Raw genomic sequence first — 20,581 nt, 5'->3', positions numbered from 1 at the left:
CCTGTCAGATAGCAACATTAGAAGAGCCTTCTTTTGGCAATAGCCTGACTCAGTGTCAGTACAGGAAATTAGGTCAGCTTGGTAGAGGATGGTGCAGTATGACTCATTGGGTGTTCTCTTCACCACATGATTCTGTATTTGATATCAAATGTGATAAAGGATCAGGGAACTAATTCCCCACTAAAAAAAATTGAGTTCTGTGACAATGCTGTTGCATTGCTTTTAGGGATGTAACGATAAGGGCAATATCGTGATAACGCGATATTAAAACTGCCACAATATATTGTCGTCGCCATGTCGCCATATTAAAAGCAGCACATCTGTTCAAAATGTCGGGTTTATTTCTACTTGTGCAGTCTAGCACCTTCTGGTGGCTAGTTTGTTAGTGCAATTTAATTTTCACAAGGCATGTTTTGTCCCGTCTATGTTTAAAATCTTAAAAATAATTGATCAAGCACACCAAAATCAGTCAATCAAGCAAATGCATACTGTATATAATATAACAGCGTACTTTGAAAAGTGGCTAATTTGAACAACTTTCTAAAGCAAATAACTTAGAATTTTAACAAGCAACCTTACAACCCACCAGAAAGCAGCCAAATCCCATCTCTACATTTGCAAGAGCAATCTGTTGAAATCTGACCATTTTTAAAGCAGTAACCCGGGAATCATTCATGTGATATGTTCAACTTGACACAGGGCATAAGTGCAGGAAGCCATTTTTGTTTGGAAAATTATCTTTATTCAGAAATGTTGTCACTTGTTTAATTGTAAATAGTTCATTTGAATCTTTGCATATTTGGAAAAGCGCTACAGTATATAAAACTAATTTATTAGTTGCAAATGTCATTTTTTATTATATGTCGCGGGCCACTTAAAATTAGATGGTGGGCCACAAATGGCCCCAAGCCCATAGTTTGGTCTGCCCTACACAGTCTTAATGGTCTTTGTTGTTGCAAGGAAATTTTGAGCATGTTCAAAATTGGAACTTGGAAATATTAACAAAAATTTCTTTGCAACAAGGAAGACCATCAAGGTGTTTTAGAGAATGTTTAGTAAATGCTGCGACATTGAACGAAACCTGACGTGAAATCAACATTCGCTACATTCGCAAGCCCTCAGCGGCTCAGTGGGATACGGGCTTTAGGTTGCCCCAGCACGGCGATGTTCTTCCTGGCCAGGAACTGTCAGGTGCTCATGGCATTGTCAAGCAGCTTGTCATGGTGAAGCAGCCAGTGAGACCAATCCTGCAACTTTTCTGATTCACATGATTCCTTTTTCAATAAAACCAAAATGATGTTCTTTGTTGGTCTGCAGGTTTTCACAGGTATCTTCGCTGGGGAGATGTTTGCCAAACTGGTAGCCATGGATCCCTACTACTACTTCCAGGAAGGATGGAATTGTTTTGATGGCTTCATAGTGACACTCAGTTTAGTGGAACTGGGACTCCAAGATGTAGAGGGTCTATCGGTGCTCAGGTCCTTCCGATTGGTAAGTTCTTCTTTCCACCTTGACGGAATATTACATCACTATAACATTGAGTCCAAATATTGGAGTAATTTTGCTTTTCCTCTCGTAGTTGAGAGTGTTCAAACTCGCCAAATCATGGCCCACGCTCAACATGTTGATCAAGATCATTGGTAATTCGGTAGGGGCGTTGGGTAATCTGACCCTGGTGCTGGCCATCATTGTCTTCATCTTCGCTGTGGTGGGCATGCAACTGTTTGGCAAGAACTACAAGGACTGTGTGTGCAAGATCGCAGAAGACTGTAAGCTGCCTCGCTGGCACATGCACGACTTCTTCCACTCCTTCCTGATTGTATTCAGAGTGTTGTGTGGGGAGTGGATTGAGACCATGTGGGACTGTATGGAGGTGGCAGGACAAACAATGTGCCTCACAGTCTTCATGATGGTCATGGTCATCGGGAACTTGGTGGTGAGTTGAAAAGAAAAAAAAATAAAATAAAATCGGCAGGTGACATCAGGTGGAAGCTTTGGAAAGCAGCTGTCGTTTGCGTCATCCACAGGTTTTGAACCTGTTCCTGGCTTTGTTGCTGAGCTCATTCAGTGCAGACAACCTCGCCGCCACGGATGATGACGGCGAGCCCAACAATCTCCAGCTCGCCGTTGCTCGTATTAAGATAGGCATTGCCTGGATCAAGGTCCACATGCGGCTCTTTGTTGCCACGGTGCTCAAGAAGGTATGCAAAGTCGTAGCGCACCAAAATGTATTCTATCCCGTTCCCCTAATTGTTTATGATATTATGTACCATCAAAGTCAGCAGGTTCATCAATCAAGTTCTAATATTAACTCATTCACTCCCAGCCATTTTCACTGAAACAACCCCCTTTTGCTCTTGGCTGTTTTACTGGATTTTGACTGATTTTGCAAGGCCCACAGAATATTGTGTTCTGCTGCTATAAAAACATGGAACCTACCAAAAGAAAGATTAGAGTCTCTTTTTTCATCAGGGAAAAAAAGTATATTTGTATCTGTTTCGGTTTTGCAGTAATTAGTATTAGAATATAGCTATGTTTCATCAATATTCACATTTCTGGTGAAAACACTGGCAAAAAGAGCTTGTTGCAACATGGCCATGGTTGATCTCTTATACTCTGCTGCCACTTGCTGGCCATTTTTTTGTAATGCTCTTGCATGTAAAAAAAACATTTAAAAAAAACAAACAAAAAAACGTTTAAATACGTTTTGGGGAGTAAAGGACAAAGTATTAAAAAACGTGTTTACACGTTTTTGGGTTTGAATGAGTTAAAGTCAGCTCAGAACTGTTAGTCTTTTTTTGTATGGCATTGAAACTATGAGATTTGTGACTCACCAAAAAAAACATTTTTGTCACTCTGACTTGCAGCCAGTTGAGGACGAACAAAAGCCTCTGGATGAAATGTACGAGAAAAAGCTCAACTGCATTGCCAACCACTCGGTGGACATCAACCGTGAGCTGGACTATGCTAAGAACGGCAACGGTACCACCAGCGGCATTGGGAGCAGCGTTGGAAAGTACATGATCGATGAAGACTACATGTCCTTCATCCACAACCCCAACCTGACTGTGTGCGTCCCTATCGCCGTTGGCGAGTCGGACTTTGAAAACCTGAACACGGAGGATTTCAGCAGTGAGTCGGATGTGGAGAACAGCAAGGATGTAAGTGGGGCAGACCAATGTGAGAATGCAAGACTACGGATTCACCAATTCGCAGTTTTTTTTTATTATTATTATTATTTTTTCAATATTAAAGAAAAAAACAATATAGGGGATCCATAGTATTATCAAAATTAAATTCAATTTATATCAGGGTAGAAAAGATATATAATCAATATCCAGGAAAGTTGATAAATGACATGCAGCTATTTACTTCAACGTAACAGCTAAAAACACTGATGTCAAACTCAAGGCCTGGGCGCGAGATGTGGCCCGCCACATCATTTTATGTGGCCCATGAAGACAAATCGTAACTTCATGTTTCTTGCTAAAATATCAAAATTGCAAATTGTCTTCACTTTTAATTGAGATATTGCATAGAATACCCGTTGAAAAATAAATCGAAAAATTTATTAAACAAATTTTTTTTGTACTGATTCTGTTTATGTGGGCTGGGTGATAATTTATTTATTTTTCTTTATTGAACATACCGCAGCTGTCCTGTGAAAAACACTTATATCAATTTCTTAAAAATGTTTTTGGGATGTCTGCATTCAGTTTCACCCCCCCAACCCCCCCCCCCCCCCCCCCCCACAAAAAAAAAAAAACAAGACAAAAATGGACATAAGTGATTTTCACAGGACAGCGACGATATGTACATTTCAATAAACATACATACAAAAAGGATTTTTTTTTCCTTTTTTTACAAAACAAAGAAAACAAGGGAAATGATTAAGTTGTGTTTTGTTTTTATCTACATATAACATTTCCTTCCTTTCATACATTTATATGGATGCAAAGTTATAATGGTCCTATCATGGGAAACCAAAACTACTGTGTGGCCTGAAATAAAAATTAATTTGACACTTTTGGATAAAGGAATTTTGATTTACCAACTTCAGTCATATTACAGTTGACTGTAACATATTTCCTTAAGTTTTATGAAGATTAACGCAAAGTGTAAGTAGTAAAAAAGAAAAAAGTGTGTTGCTCTTGGCCTGGTTTAAAGGCATTAATAGAGCACTCTATTATACACCTGTACCAGGTTTATGTTCCACTGGGTTCACTGAGCCTCCCTTACAATAGATCTTGCCGCACCACAGCCAGCCACAGGAAGCGACGGCATGCAAAACTACCACCAACCAATCAGAAAAGCAACGACTCCTCCGGCTGTTTGGGGAGAAAGCAAGTCGAGCGCGGGCGCGATTTTAAATGCAAGCTTTTTTGCTGACAATTTCAGATTACAAAGTGCAGTATCACTTGCTCATGAAATGAATTAGCTGTGTGTTTTCAGGTGCACAAACATGTAGGCTTTAAGTTAATAATGTGCTAGATTTGAATTCATTTCTATTAATTAGCAGCGTAATTGTTTATGAGAAGTTAAATTTTAGATTTTATCAGTACCTTCAACTCAATCAAGTCAACAAAAATCTGTTTGTCCCCGCGGAATATTATTTATGAATGTGTAACAATGACAGCATTAAAGCATATGTTTAATTGCTTCCTTTTGATTATATGCTAAAAGCTGCAGGGTAGAGAGCCACGGCGAGGATGAATCATTGTGCATTACTATAACACAGCATAGTAGTAATAAATCAAGTGATTCATACAAACACATATTGGCCTTATTATAATGACTGTACTCTCAACCTGCTCTCCTAGCTGGATGACACCAGTTCATCTGAGGGCAGCACAATAGACATTAAGCCTGACGTGGAGGAGGTGGCAGTCGTGGAGGTTGTGGAGGAGTACCTTGACCCGGAGGCTTGCTGGACAGATGGTACGTGGCATAAACACCCATCAGGAAGATTGAGCGGCCATTTCAATAACACACATTGCATCGTTCGCCTGCTTATTTGTCATCCAGAATGTGTGGCAAAATACAAGTGCTGTGATGTTCCCATCACTCACGGCTGGGGGAAGCACTGGTGGTTCCTGAGGAAGACCTGCTACTTGATAGTGGAACACAACTGGTTTGAAACGCTCATCATCTTCATGATCTTACTTAGCAGTGGAGCTCTGGTAAGCTGTCAGTGCTGTTGATTCATTACACTTGTGAATCAAAGTTTGCGGTTTTAAATATTGTCATGTCATTATGAACGTGCGTAGCTGTAATTAGTAATCAATCTGTCCAGCTTCAGCGCTAGAAGTACTAAGCTAGCATTAGCACTGTAAACAAGCTACAGCTGCTACGTTGGTAGCCTGACTTGTTTATAATAGTGTTACCTAGAGTGACCAAAAATCAAAATTGAAATCAGGACACTACAATTTTGCTGAAAATCAAATATACAGTACAATAAAATCTCACCCGGAATTATTTATAACAAATGTAATCACTCGTCAATCTGGTTGTATTACTTTAGCTAATGCTAAATGTATCTTCGTTGACAGTTCAACAGCTATAAATATGCTTCTATCAATGACTTTGGTTCTTCCGAAGGAATAATTTTTTATTTTTTTTTTATTAAATTTGAGGTACAAGATGGGTCCCAAGAGGGAAGGGGATGAAGCCAATTTAAGGGAACACACCTGTAGGGCTGAGCGCTCATTTGATAAATAATAAATATATCAACCTTTATATGTGATGTACAAGGCAGACCAGATCCTGCTTTTCTTCTGAAGCTGCTTCTTATACAGTATGATTGTTGCTAATGGATAGCCAAGCGCGTTAATGCACCAACCTTTCATCCGACAAAATCCAGCTTAGCGTTGCAGCTTTCTGGAGCGAGGAGGCCTGTGGCCAAATGAAAACACTTAAATTATGTACAATGTTCACTTGTGGTGCTGAAGAAATGGTGCAAAGTTGCTCTTCCTTCTACTTTCCATGTAATTTGTAACAAACCCACTGTAGGAATGTAAACAAACTATAAAACTCTCTTAAAGTATGTTTTTTTTTTCATTTCAATGTAAAATTCTGTAAATGCTCAAAAGATTGTAGTTCATGTACAGTATGTAAAACTTGTGTACTGCTTTATAGGCCTTTGAGGACGTCTACATCGAGCAGAGAAAGACGGTCCGTATTATTCTGGAGTATGCTGATCGGGTTTTCACCTACATTTTCATTCTGGAGATGTTGCTAAAGTGGGTGGCTTACGGCTTTGTCAAGTACTTCACTAATGCATGGTGCTGGTTGGACTTCTTCATTGTGGATGTGAGTACATTTACGTTCTACTTCTAGAAATCAACAAAGTAGATCATGTTATTTATTTACTGTAATTTTATAGTGCTCTTACTTTAGATATATTGTTTGTTTTGGTTAATGCTTTGAAAATAATTTGCCCAATACTTGATCGGGTGAACTGAATTTGACTTTCTCTAAATCTTTTGTATACACATATCCAACTTGTTTGAGCGGCCCAATGCATTTTCTGGTTGAATGAGAAGATTTGGAATATTTAAAAAAAAAAATCCTCTTATTCAAGCTGTTCAGGGTTTCATGAGACACATAGCAATTCAAAAAAAATATTCGCAGAGGGAAGTGGCCACTGAGTGTCACAGATTGTCATCAGCAGATTGCAACAAGGATATAGAGACTGGAAGAGTCACAGAAAGGCAACGATGTAAAAACTGAAAAGATCATCGGAAAGCATGAACAGAACTATAAGATCTGCTAACCAGTAACCACCTATTAAAATTTTAGTCCGTATCATCCCAAAAGACAACAAACAATGCTAACAGTTCTCATGTAATGCAACTCTGCTCTAATCTCTTCTTTCTCACAGCAGGTTCCTCTACTGTATGCACTTTAAGTTAAGCGCAAAAGAGGGTCTTGTTTGAGGGTCCATGGTAAGGCTTGTGTTGCTGTGCTGGGAATCTCTCAGGTTCTTCTGTCCCCACCCTGAAAGCCCTCAATCTTCTGCATTTTTCTCTTTGTCATCTTTTTAAGTGAGATGTCCTCTGGTATAGAAACTGTATTGTTTTGCACATGTCTGTCATATTGGTCGAGTGTCTGTGAGAACATCCCTCCTCAGATTATTTTCCCTTCGTTGGACTCGTTTTATCTTTTCTCCCTGTCACTGTGCCAACCACAAGTTTCTTTCCAGGTGTGCTGTTGAGCTGGTCGTCGCTTGACTCACTTGCCAAACTACTCCAAAAAACAGACAGAAGTACACAAGAAATAATGAACCAGCAAGCCCGAGTCTTATATAATTCATTGACCTATTGTTATAGTACATGCAGTAGTGCAGAGATGGGAAATTCAGGTCCAGAAAGTATAAAGCCTGCCACAGTTTGGATTTTGTCACAAGTGATTTGACTTAACCACCTAGAAGTGCCTGTGACTAAACCACAATTGTGGCAGGGTTTTTACCTTCTGGACTTAAAGTAAAAACTCTGACACAGTTTGACTTTAGCTAAACTACCTTCACTTAAAGTGGTTAAAGCTAAATCCAAACTGCGGCAGAGTTTTTACTCAAGGTCCAGCCTATTTTCCATGTTTCTCTCCACTAACACACCTGATTCATGATCAGGATCATTAGCAGGCTTCTGCAAAGCTTGCTGATTAGCTGATCATTAGATTCAGCTGCCCTGAAGGAAGGAGGCATGGAAAACAGGCTGGATCGGGGCTCTCTCGAGGACCGAGCTTGGCCATCCCTGGTCCAGAAAGTAAAAACCATGCCACAGTGTGGCTTTAGCCACAGGTCCTTCCAGTTTTATGTTAGCTCCCGAAAGTAAAAACCCTGCCAGTTTTGCTTTAGCCACAGGTGTTTGTAGTTTAAGTTAGATAGGGTGGTTGAGATAAAGCCAAACTGTGGTAGATATTTTACTTTAGGTCCAGAAAGTAAAAACCATGCCACAGTTTGACTTTAGCCACAGATGCTACTACTCAAATGGCAGCCAAACTGTGGCAGGGTTTTTACTTTAGGTCCAGGAAGTAAAAGTTTTACTTTAGCCACAGATGTTTATAGGTGGTTAAGTAACTACTTAGTTACTTAACCACCTATAAAGGTTTTTACAGGGTTTTTACTTCCTGGACCTAAAGTAAAAACCCTGCCACAGTTTGGCTGCCATTTGAGTAGTAGCATTTTTGGCTAAAGCTGAACATGGTTCTTACTTTCTGGACCTAAAGTAAAATATCTACCACAGTTTGGCTTTAGCTCAACCACCCTATCTACCTTAACTACTTTTGACCAATTAAAAATACCTGTAGCTAAAGCAAAACTGGCAGGGTTTTTACTTTCGGGAGCTAACGTAAAACTAGAAACACCTGTGGCTAAAGCCATTCTGTGGCATGGTTTTTACTTTCCAGACCTTAAGTAATAACTCTGCCACAGTTTGGCTTTCGCTTAACCACCTTAGCTAAAGCTACTTAACCACCTAAACCTGTGGCTAAAGCACCACTGACAGGGTTTTTACTTTCTGGACCTAAGGTAAAATCCCTGCCACAGTTTGGCTGCCATTTGAGTAGAAAAATCTGTGGCTAAAGTTAAATTGTGGCAGGGTTGTTCTTTCGGGGCCTAAAGTTAAAAACTCTGCCACTGGCTTCATCTTAACCTACCTAGAAACAACTGTGGCTAGCGTACTTTGTGGACCTGGATTTTCTATCTCTGTTAATTATCTACATAGGAGCTGCAGTTCATTTGTATCTATTTATGTTTTAAAAGTTCCAGTATGAGTAGGGCCCGACGTTCTCGCTCTGTCCCCTCTAACCATGTGGGTCCTCTCTTCCTTTGCTTCTGTCCCCTGTCTGTCCCTATCTGTGTAGGTGTCGATAGTCAGCCTTATAGCTAATGCCTTGGGCTTCTCTGATCTTGGCCCAATTAAGTCACTCAGGACACTGAGGGCCTTGCGACCCCTCAGGGCCCTGTCACGTTTTGAAGGGATGAGGGTAAGGCCCAAGATACCGGGCAGCTGGTGCTTCTGCATGCCAATCGAAGAAAAGGCTAGAAAATGACATGGATGAAATAGTTAACCATTTTTGCATGGATGCAGATCATCTCAGATGGTCAAAATACGTCTGTAAATATCATATGATGGAAAGGATCCTCAAACTGGCTTGTGCATGAACTTGGTTGCTGCTCCCTTAAATAAGACATGACAGTTTCCAGTGAATTCTTTTGATAGCTGTTCTGAGCCTGATTCAGTGACGAAAGGGGGCTTATCATATTGTTGGCACCAAAGGGAAAACAAATGTGTTAGGCTCAGAAGCTTCTGCCTGTCGCTCCGTCACAAAATGTGCTGTTCACTGATCTTATCGCAGTTTGGCTTTGGTATCGTCACACTGGAAGACCACCAAACTTCTGGTTGCATATGCTTCCTTCTCCCACTCATCCTTGCTTGCCATCCATCTATTGGGTCTTCATATGGTTGCATCGTGTCATGTTTGGCAAGCTCTCAGCGTTAATGTGTGTGCTTCTTTTTTTTTTTTGCTCATTGTTTGGCTTCATATAATTCAAGTAGTATTTGGGCAACACTTGGATGACATAAGGAAAATTATGAGCTTCTCATGAAATGACCTTTTCCTCACAATATTACAACTTTATTCTTCTACTTATTCTCTCTTCATTTTTATAGTATTACAACTCTCTTCCCATAGTTTTATAAATTTATGTGTGAGTGTGGCCCTAATACTCCTTGGTGGTGTAATCACAGAACCACAAATTTTAGTCCTGATTTAGATATTTGTATGTGAAGGAGGTGTAACAATAGATTTCAATATATATGTTCAAAAATTGATGCGGCACCAACCACTGAATCAGCTTCATAGAAGGAAAACTGTAAATCACACTGTCAAGAAGAGTAATTTATTCGTAGTCTCTTTGGTAAAATTCCGATTTGTGGCAACCTGGAATTTTAACTGTGTTGGCCAATGAAGTAATTCATGGCAATCTCAGAAATCAATACTCTGTTAGCCGTGTGAACTGTAAATGTTTTCCTTGTTAGTTTAAAATAACTTGAATCTCTTGAATCCCTAGCCATCTACTGTCCAATAGCAGAACCCAGGGTGTTTTTTTTTTAGTTTTTTTTTAAACTTTTGGTAAAGTTTTAAATCCATCCGCAACATTCGTCCATGTTGTGTGTGTCGTAGCAGCTAGCTAGCGCTAAGCTAACCTGCGGAAGGGTTTGTCTCTCCGGTCCTGGGTCCAAGTTTGCACACTCCCTTCATGGTAGGACGACATCAGATTGGAGGCCAACAGCGATGATATCTACGTGTGGATAAACTCTTTAGATGGGCTTTATAGCGATCGTGACGGTGACGTCACATGTCCCAAAATGGCCGTTAGCGCATACATTTTGGCATGATATTAAATGTGTCTGCCACTTTGACTTAAAAAATTGATTGACAGCTGCTGTGGACCAGTTGCCACAACGAGAAGAGGCACAAAAAGATCAGCATGCTCCAGGCTAGCAAATGAATAATCAATACGTGACCAATGTTGCACTTTGTATATGGTGGATGAATCAACAGATGCTAACTGTTAATACGATTTAGCATCTAGGTTGCTAACGTACCTAAACACTTGCATCAAACTGCTAACTCGGATGGCATTTTGAGCACACATAAAGGGGAAATAAATGCGTGACAGGATCTCTGTTGACTGACTGCTTAAAAGTTTAATATAATGCTCATTAGCCAACGAAACGCACACACTAAAGTTCCAGGTTTCACTGTTGAAGAGCGTACGTAACAGCGCTGAATAATCGTACAATTATTGTTACACTTCTATTTCATTTTGATAGGCTGAGACAGTTTTCTGAATGTGCATTTCAGTTTATGCGTGTGTTGACGTCCTCAGTGTTTGTGCGAGTGGTCAACGAAAGTCTCACGTGATGTGATTTAGAGCGTGTCCTCACTTCTTCCCTTCAGGTTGTGGTGAACGCCTTGGTAGGAGCCATTCCTTCCATTATGAACGTGCTGCTGGTGTGTCTCATCTTCTGGCTCATCTTCAGCATCATGGGTGTGAACCTCTTTGCTGGAAAATACTACTTCTGCAACAATGAGACACTCGGGGAAATGTTCCACCCCAATGAGGTTAACAACCGAACGGAATGTTTTGCGCTGATTAATGACAACCACACCGAAGTCAGGTGGAAAAATGTCAAGATCAACTTTGATAATGTGGGGGCAGGCTACCTGGCACTCCTGCAAGTGGTGAGGAGCACTTTCAAAATGTCGTCCCTCTTGGTACCTCGGATTTTTTTTCATGTTGTGTCTCAACCGTGCAGGCAACATTCAAAGGCTGGATGGATATTATGTATGCAGCAATAGATTCTCGAAAGGTATGGTTGTTCGCAGGGTTATAAGACTTTTTATAAGGATTTTTCATTATAGTTACTTTTTATTTTGTTTTGCTATTTGTGGGAATGCTGAAGCATTCTCACATATGTTATTGTGATATTTATTCTCCACACTTTTTTTTGCCGTCTAACAACTTCCACCTAATACTTCCAATTTACATTGTTCAAATTTCAACTAGCTTAAAAAATTCACACCTCCCGGAGTATATATATATATATATATATATATATATATATATATATATATATATATATATATATATATATATATATATATATCGATCGTCTGATTCCACATTACTTACAATATTTGCACAATTTAACATTTAATATCAACTTTTCCCCATTCATTTTCAATGGGACAGTCATTGAACTTTTTCTAAGTATCACTTTCCACGCCCATTTATTCATCTTGGGGCGGCCATTTTGCCACTTGCTGTCGACTGAAGATGACATCACAGTTCCTCAGGACTCAGGCAATGACAAATCACAGCTCACCTGTTATCTGAAGCTGAGCTGTGATTGGTTGTTACCTGAAACAACATTTATATCTTCAGTCAACAGCAAATGGCAAAATGGCCGCCCCCTAAGATGGATAAAAACGGCTGGATTTCACTGCTTAACTCACTCTACTAACACAACATCAACCAGAATACCATATTTAGACTAGTGGGGCTACATAAAACAGATTATTGTCAAAAAAATGTTTCCCCCTTTAACTAGCAAAAGCAAAAACCATTTTCACGATAATTGTAGTTTCTAAACGTTTAAGTTGTTGATCTTTTTTTTTTTTTTTTAAAGCACTGCCGTTTTTATTTTATTTCTTTAACCAAATGCTATTTTAATTTTAGTTATTTCATTAGTTTTTTTAAACTGTAATAATCTTGGTTGTTAGCTTCAAATAATTCACCTTCGCTTCTGCAACTTTATAGGTGGAGGATCAGCCGCTGTATGAAGACAACTTATACATGTACATCTACTTTGTCATCTTTATTATTTTTGGTTCGTTCTTCACCCTGAACCTCTTTATTGGTGTCATCATTGATAACTTCAACCAGCAAAAGAAAAAGATAAGTTTTATCTTCCTCGCTTGTGCACGTTCTTGAGGGATGTTTGCTTCGCGATTGTAACCACGTTGTTTTTGGTCCTTTACTTTGGAGGTCAGGATATATTCATGACGGAAGAACAGAAGAAATACTACAATGCCATGAAGAAACTTGGTTCAAAGAAACCACAAAAACCTATACCCAGACCACAGGTAAAACATACATGAATAAAGCAAGGTATCTTCCTCACCAAGAAGCACATTCTAATGAAAAGCTGACGTTTCTTTTCTCTCAGAACAAAATCCAGGGCATGGTGTTTGACTTTGTGACCCAGCAAGTGTTCGACATCTCTATCATGATCCTCATCTGCCTCAACATGGTCACCATGATGGTGGAGACAGACGATCAGTCAAAAGAGACAGAGGATGTGCTCTACTGGGTCAACTTCATCTTCATCGTCGTCTTCACCGGCGAGTTTTTGCTGAAGCTGTTTGCGCTGCGTCACTACTACTTCACCAATGGATGGAACATCTTTGATGTGGTGGTGGTCATCCTCTCCATTGTGGGCAAGTATTTACAAGGGTTCTAGTACACGTGTGAAGTATTTCGATTGGAGTTTGTCTGATAGACTTTGACGACAACATATGGTGTACCACAAGGCTCTATCTCAGGGGTCTGCAACATGCGGCTCTGGAGCCACATGTGGCTCTTTAGTCCATCTCCTGTGCTCTCTGTGGATCCCTAAAAAAAAAAAAAAGTGTAGAGGAAATTATTTACTTATTTATTTATTTATTTATTTTACATGTTTTTACATTTTAGATAAAAAATGTTTTAAATGAATTAATGATTTAGATTAAAAAAAAAAAGAATAATTAAATATTCAAAAAATGTCATATTTTTAAGTTAAGGAAGAGGAAAAACAGTAAATTACCATAAAATGTCCATGAACTTGCCAAAACAGAAATAATTTGGGAATTAATTAAAGAAGCGAATATTAATGCTATTTTAGATGGAAAACAGCAGAGAAACGCTGTGGTTTATCAAGAATTACAAAAGCAAACTCACACGACTTCCTGGTCTTCTTCTTTTAAATTACTGGTGGATCACATCTCTTCATGGTGTATACCGCCACCTACAGCGGCGGAGTCCCCTCTCAAAAGAAGAACAGATGGAAATGGGCATAAGTCGCATGTCCGTTTTGTACATTTTCAGTAAATTCGCTTAAAAAATTTGAAACATTTGGATGGAAATCTGACTATTGACAGTTCAAGTGCTTTTTTTCTTTTTGAGAGAGAGCTCATTTGGTCTTACTGATTTAACGTGTCATCATTGCTCTCTGTCTTTTCATTTTAATGTGTCATTAATTCACCTAAAACCTATTAAAAATCCCATACCCTTCACCTTAGCAAAATGCTTCCGCCAGAGTGGTGAAGTTGTCCGGAGACCAGAGGAAGGATCAAAGAAAAGAAAGATGAAACAAAGTGAAATCCAGCACCACCTATTACCCACAGTTACAAACCAAAATCTTTCACAAACTCCAGAAACATCTAAATTCGAACAAATTAGAGAGACCTCAAGAGACCAGAGGAAAAAAGAAAGAAAGGAAGGAAGTTCAAGTTTTTTTTTTTTTTTTGTTTTTTTTTAATGACTGTGTGTCTATTTTTGATCTGCAGGAATGTTCCTCGCCGACATAATCGAGAAGTACTTTGTGTCGCCGACGCTGTTCAGGGTGATCCGACTGGCCCGTATCGGTCGAATCCTTCGCCTCATCAAGGGCGCCAAAGGCATCCGAACGCTACTCTTCGCCCTGATGATGTCGCTCCCGGCCTTGTTCAACATCGGCCTGCTGCTTTTCCTGGTCATGTTCATTTTCTCCATCTTCGGCATGTCCAACTTTGGCTACGTGAAACACCAGACCGGAATCGACGACATGTACAACTTCGAGACCTTCGGCAACAGCATGATCATCTTGTTTATGATCACCACGTCAGCCGGCTGGGACGGCCTGCTGCTGCCCATCCTCAACTACCCCCCCGACTGCGACCCCTTGCTGGAGAATTCCGGCACGCCGTCCACCGGAGACTGCGGCAACCCGTCGGTGGGGATCTTCTTCTTTGTCATGTACATCATCATTTCTTTCCTCATCGTGGTCAACATGTACATCGCCATCATTCTGGAGAACTTCAGCGTGGCCACCGAGGAGAGCGCCGACCCGCTCAGCGAGGACGACTTCGAGACCTTCTACGAGATTTGGGAGAAGTTTGACCCCACCGCCTCGCAGTTCATCACGTACGCCAAACTCTCCGACTTCGCGGACGCGCTCGAGCACCCGCTGCGCGTTCCCAAGCCCAACACCATCGAACTCATCGCCATGGACATGCCGATGGTGAGCGGCGACCGCATACACTGCCTGGACATCCTGTTCGCCTTCACCAAACGCGTGCTGGGCGACAGCGGGGAGTTGGACATGCTGAGGCAGCAAATGGAGGAGCGATTCGTGGCGGCCAATCCCTCCAAGGTCTCCTACGAGCCCATCACCACCACCCTGAGGCGCAAGCAGGAGGACGTGTCGGCCCGCATCATCCAGAGGGCCTACCGCGCCTACTTGGCCAGGCGGGGCTTCGTTTGCAAGCGCGCGCCCGCCAACAACCGGGCGGAGAACGGCGGGAACAATCAGGAACAAGAGAAGGAGGCCACGCCCTCCACCGCCTCCCTGCCCTCGTACGACAGCGTCACCAAACCCGACAAGGAGAAGGAGGACGACAACGAGGGCAAGGGAGGGCGGAACGAGCGAGGAAGAAACCAAAAAGACGTCAGGGAATCCAAATGTTGAGGCGACGGGATTAACGACCATCACGCTATTAACGCCACAAATTATAACACGAGGAAACTCAACGCCCGCATGGATGTACAGATTATTTCATTTGCAAGTCCGAGAAGAATCGGCGTTTTTCGTTTCGGCCTTCGGGAGGGAAGCGCTCGCACTGTCGAACTCCTCTCGTAATCAGCCGGGACGTCGTTGGACGGAGATGCGTCGCGAGCGCGGAGGAGACGACGAAGGACTTCACGGATTCGGGAACTGAAATGTCTCTGAGAGCAAAATGAGCAACTGCGCTAGAGCGAAAGACGCATTTTTCTGTTTTATTCAAGCTAGAAATTGTGAAATGTGAGCAGCAAAAATGCAAACCAATATCAAAGGAACACTATTTAGCATTTTGCCCATGCCACTTAACTTAACTCCCGTTATTTATACCCACGTCCGAATGTTTTTTCTTTCCCACCGATTTGTTCAGGGTCTGTTTAATTACGGGGGCGAACTCAGGCCAAGGGCTCACGTACATTTACTCCGAACGATTTCCAAAACAACTACATAGGTAATTGTGCTTGTCCGATGCATAGAAATGATTTGCATGATGGCATGTTTTTGACCAGAACTCTTGCATGAACTTTTCATAGTCCACAAGACACTAACAACTGCGGTGGCGCGAAACGAGGGTCCATCATCCGAAACGGAAACCTTGTCTCATCATTCAAGACGTTACAATTGTTGCCTCTATAAATAGACAAATGGAAAACGCTGGTATATTAAAACACACACACACACACACACACACACACTAGTGGATCGCAGTCGTAATATGAATACTTATTTGCTGCTCTCGAAGATGTGGAAAGAAAGACGAAGGACGTGATGTCAGAAAATCAGAAGCTTATATTTAACGTTTCTATGCACCTATGTAACGCTCCATTTGCTTTTATTGTTTATAAGTGGTCAGTGGGGGTTTTACAAGTATGGCCTTTTTTATTGGTGATGCATTTCCTTTTCCGAAAGGGCTGAGAGGAGATTTTAAGCTTATTTACTTATTTCGCCTCATTTACATAAAGAAGTTGAGGGAAGACATGTTTGTCCGATTAAGGTAAGCATTGGAGTGTGTGGAGAAGCCAAAGACATCTGCCTTGTTCTTCATCACTGAAGGAGGTTTGTGTTTAGTGACTAAATGTCCATTCAATTATTTATTTATTTATTTATTTTATTTTTTGGATTACAGTGTTTTATTTTGCTCTCAACAGAGACCCGAGAATTGTATGCAATGCTTGAAAAAAAAAAAAAATCCTCCCCTTTTTCTCAGGAGATATACTCGTTGAGCTCTGCTACACAATGCAAGTGAATGTGACGGCCGCATTTATTAAATCCCATTTTACGCTTTTGTGTTTAATAAAGCCATGATGATGATGATGATGATGATGATGATGGGAAACGATCTCGCCCAGGCCGCCTTGTTTCAGAAGAAGTCGTGGTCCATTTTGTTGTAGAACTTCCTGCTTATGACGCGTAGACTTATAGGGCTAGACCATCTCCGTGAAACAGACATTTATTTTTATTTTTGATTTTTGCTCTCGCTTGCAAAGGTGCCGGTGAAATTGCTAGTGGATTACATTTAGGAGGCCGTCATTATGGATTCAGTTTAATTCTTCATTCATGTAAAAGAAAACAACTACGTGGTATGTACACACGGGAAACACTGGGAGGTGATGTCATCGATTTTTACGATTGAACACGCGCTCCGACCCTCTCGGCGCCGCACTCAAAACCAAATAACTACCAGAGCACTGGACGCATCTCACTGTGCAGTGATGTCACTTCCTGTTTATGGATGGTTAACCCCTCCCACGTGTTCCCAAGTCGTCCACCATCTGCATGAGCGCTCCAAAATCAGTGTGGGTGTTGTTGACCAAATAAAACCATGAATGATAAGCAGAAAATTTCTCTCTAAGCTCATAAAGTATTTAAAGAAAAAAAAAGCTCCATTCACAAAAGTGGATCCATTTGAAAGAAAACAAACAAGTATAAGCTTTGTATTGAAGCTGAAAATGAACTTTCATAAGAACCTGATGTAATATATTTATTTTAATGGCATGTGTAGTTCTTTTGTAAATACGGGACTACGTCAAAAACGACAGCTATTAAGAATACACTTAAATATAAGTTTGCATAAATAGAATGGCTTCAAGCTTCTTCCCCTTCACACTTAGGCTGTGACATGTTTGTCAGAGTAGACCTTTTTTTATTCACTTTTCACAAAAAAAGTCACACAAAATCTATATTGCAAATCAATACCTTCGTATATATATATATATATATATATATATATATATATATATATATATATATATATATATATATATATATATATATATATATATATATATATATATATATATATATATATATATATATATATATATATATATTAGAACAATGTCTGCGATGCAACTCGCCTGTCCACTCTTTGCAAGAAGTTTAAAACCACAACTTGACCATGCAGCTTTCTTTGTGCGTATATTCCGTCAATATCCAAAACTCTGGCCCACCCAGCACCCAAAGGTGCCAGCGCGTACTGCATGCCGTACTTGCACTGGCTGCTTGCTGAGAATCGGGGAGCCTGCCTCGGTAGGAGGATTGCACTAACCAGCATTCCCTTTTGTACACTGGCAACCATGTTGATTTTCTTTGCACACATTCATAAACGCTGGCATCAAGTAAGTTGTGTGTAACGTGTTTGCGCATTATAACTCTAACCGTCCGCCATGTTTGTCACACACCGACAGCACCTCCACTGCGAGATGTGTAAAAAGATTCAAGGGGTGGTTGGTCAGTCAGTCGTCTTAGTTGCCTGTGTGTTTGTTTCCGGTGCAATATCTCTAAACGGCACGTGCCTTTTTAGCTTCCTATTTAGTCTGTCAGTAAAGTCGGCAACGTGGCACTCCAAAACCCACAGGAGGGAATCAAAACAAAGCATGATAGTAGCAATGTATTGAGTCCAAAATGAACCGGTATATTGCTAACTCACCATGTTAGGTTAGGTTGTCTGAACATATTGGAGAATAGTGTGATACGACAAGTTGGCTCTCTCCTCTTTTATTTTTCAATGTTCTGTTCACAAGCTTTTTAGTGTGGTAAAAGTTTGCCTTCTGTTTTGCTGGTTTCTGTCGTTTTTCAATGTTGGATCGTTTGTCACTATACAGGGGCCATTGTTTTGATTAAGCATGACTGGGATATCTTTGTTTTCTTTTGCTGAAAATAGGCTGACTGGGTTTGGGGGGGGGGAACAACTTTTGAATGTCATTATCTCTTGCCACTAATGCAGCCAGAGAGAGGAACATGTTGCACAACCACATGAGACAATTCAGTGAGAATCAGTGAAAGAATGTCTTCATTTGAGCACGAATCTATTTCCAAACAATAAAGCAGCCTTCCAGTTAGACTTGTGGCGAGTGTCGTTTTTGATTGACTAGCACTTTGTTTTACAGTACAGCTTCATTTTCATTGCAGTCAAAGCAGTCACTACCAATAGGTGGGTTGCAATCACGTGATTCTGGCGGCGTACGAAATTCAACTGGAAGAAGGAACACCCATTGAAAATGATGGAAAGTGACTATGCAAAAGCGTTGGTTGAGCCTGGATGTAGCTAACAGGCTCTAAAAATAGTAAAATATGTCGGATACGATCCTTACACTCTGAGAAAAAGAGATTTTTCCGCCCAGATTTTTGGCAAATTCCCACATCTTCTGTGAATGCTTTATGACACAAAGCCTCGAACAAATGCGCGGACTGAGCACCAACTGTAGCAGGTTTTCGCCCGTCAATTGGAAATGCCCTCTTGTGATATATAGATTAAAGAGTGTGGAATGTGGGAGGAAACCAAAGCGCCTGTAAAATTAGGGTGCATTCAAAAATGCACTCCATGTACGCTCTTTTATACTTCAGAGACCGTTCGGTGGGTTGTGCTGTTTGGTTCTTCAGAGATCCACACGAGAGAGACAACCCTTGAATTCTCAGAGTAGACTCAGGGCATCTTAACGAATTTTCAAACACAACCTAGGCGCTAAACCCTCCAAATGCTAGCTGCTAGCATCTTAGGAGCTAGCAGCAATTTATAGTAAAAACAGAGTAGTAAACCAAGAAGGAGTAAATTCTAGACTGATGGCTCATCAAAAGGAAGCTGTGTTACAGTGAAACATAACCAGAAAATGAACAGTAGAATAAATAATTATATTCTAAAGTACAAGAGCATACGAGTTAAGTAGTGCTGTGATGTTGTGTGCAGTTTAGCCACTATTAACCAATGTATTTCTTTACATTATCTACTTATGTTTTAGGTCTTTATACAATACTGTACAGTGCTATTTTTTATTGATTAAAACACCTAGGAAAATTTGGGTTTCGAGGGTTCTGGAATGGATGAATTGCATTTATGTTTATTTCAATAAGGACAATTGAAAGGCTTCATAAACACACTATGCATTAAACTAGAGAGTCAATGTATCACAGTAAAAACAGCAGTCAGTTTACTACATGCTGGTTTGTAACGTATACACACCTGACACCGTAAATGCCGTAGAATACATGCAAATCTTAGCATTCGGCCATTTTGGTGGCTGGAACATACGAGAAAGAGAGAGCGGCTGAGGGAAGGTGTGGGGCTAAACAGAGGCAGCACTGCAGTGCAGATGTATGAATGCAGTGGCCTGGGCTGAATCAGCAGCCTCAGATTGTACCGTGCTCTTTTTAAACACTCCCTTCCTCCCACAGCGAGCAAGGGAAACTGCTGCTCAAGATGAGGGTGGAAAAAAAAAAAAAAAAAGCACGAGTAGACAAACATATGTCATATGTCGCTCTGGACATACACCTCATACTTGCATGTCTTTAGATTCGTGTAAATAGATTGCGGCTGTTTGTGGATGTGTTAGTGTGAGAGGTCTAGACTGAGTGGTGGAATGTGTGTCAAGGAGAAAAGATGTGTGCGGGGCTGTGAGGGACTTATTTCAGGATTACCCCTCATTTACTACTTGGGGCGGTGGTGGCGGGCGGTCGCCGGCGGTCGTTTGTTTCAAACAAACACAAAATTACATCAAAACAGAATAACAGACAATGTAGCAATACAATAAAGAATATATGCCGGTGTAGTCTTTGTTCTTTCCAAAAGAGAATTAATATTACTGCAATTCACAAAATCACAGTAGTTGTGAAAGTCTTCTTCCTTTGCCTTCATGAATGTATTATACTGCCCCCCGGTGGCCACGTCATGACACCAGATGGAGTCCCAATAAATTAATCATGAGGCACAAACTGTTTAA

General features: G+C 40.7%; 1 protein-coding gene across 3 annotated transcripts in view; it reads left to right on the top strand.

Moving 5' to 3' along the window:
* scn8ab (sodium channel, voltage gated, type VIII, alpha subunit b) overlaps positions 1 to 17,612 on the top strand; it is a 44,807-nt gene extending 27,195 nt beyond the window's left edge. For all 3 annotated transcript variants that reach the window (XM_077529954.1, XM_077529957.1, XM_077529956.1), the window contains exons 15-28: positions 1,318 to 1,491; positions 1,580 to 1,936; positions 2,028 to 2,201; positions 2,868 to 3,161; positions 4,821 to 4,938; positions 5,026 to 5,180; positions 6,136 to 6,309; positions 8,863 to 8,985; positions 10,966 to 11,250; positions 11,325 to 11,378; positions 12,329 to 12,466; positions 12,550 to 12,654; positions 12,738 to 13,008; positions 14,116 to 17,612. In XM_077529954.1, the coding sequence (XP_077386080.1) occupies positions 1,318 to 1,491; positions 1,580 to 1,936; positions 2,028 to 2,201; positions 2,868 to 3,161; positions 4,821 to 4,938; positions 5,026 to 5,180; positions 6,136 to 6,309; positions 8,863 to 8,985; positions 10,966 to 11,250; positions 11,325 to 11,378; positions 12,329 to 12,466; positions 12,550 to 12,654; positions 12,738 to 13,008; positions 14,116 to 15,275 (3,582 nt within the window). In that variant the 3' untranslated portion in view covers positions 15,276 to 17,612. The remainder of the gene's footprint in view (positions 1 to 1,317; positions 1,492 to 1,579; positions 1,937 to 2,027; positions 2,202 to 2,867; positions 3,162 to 4,820; positions 4,939 to 5,025; positions 5,181 to 6,135; positions 6,310 to 8,862; positions 8,986 to 10,965; positions 11,251 to 11,324; positions 11,379 to 12,328; positions 12,467 to 12,549; positions 12,655 to 12,737; positions 13,009 to 14,115) is intronic.
* The last annotated feature ends 2,969 nt before the right edge of the window (positions 17,613 to 20,581 follow it).

This window comes from Festucalex cinctus, chromosome 8 (genome assembly GCF_051991245.1).
Source record: "Festucalex cinctus isolate MCC-2025b chromosome 8, RoL_Fcin_1.0, whole genome shotgun sequence".
Taxonomy (NCBI): Eukaryota; Metazoa; Chordata; class Actinopteri; order Syngnathiformes; family Syngnathidae; genus Festucalex; species Festucalex cinctus.
The sequence above is the reverse complement of the archived record's forward strand: the minus strand, read 5'-3'. Positions and strand labels throughout refer to the sequence as shown.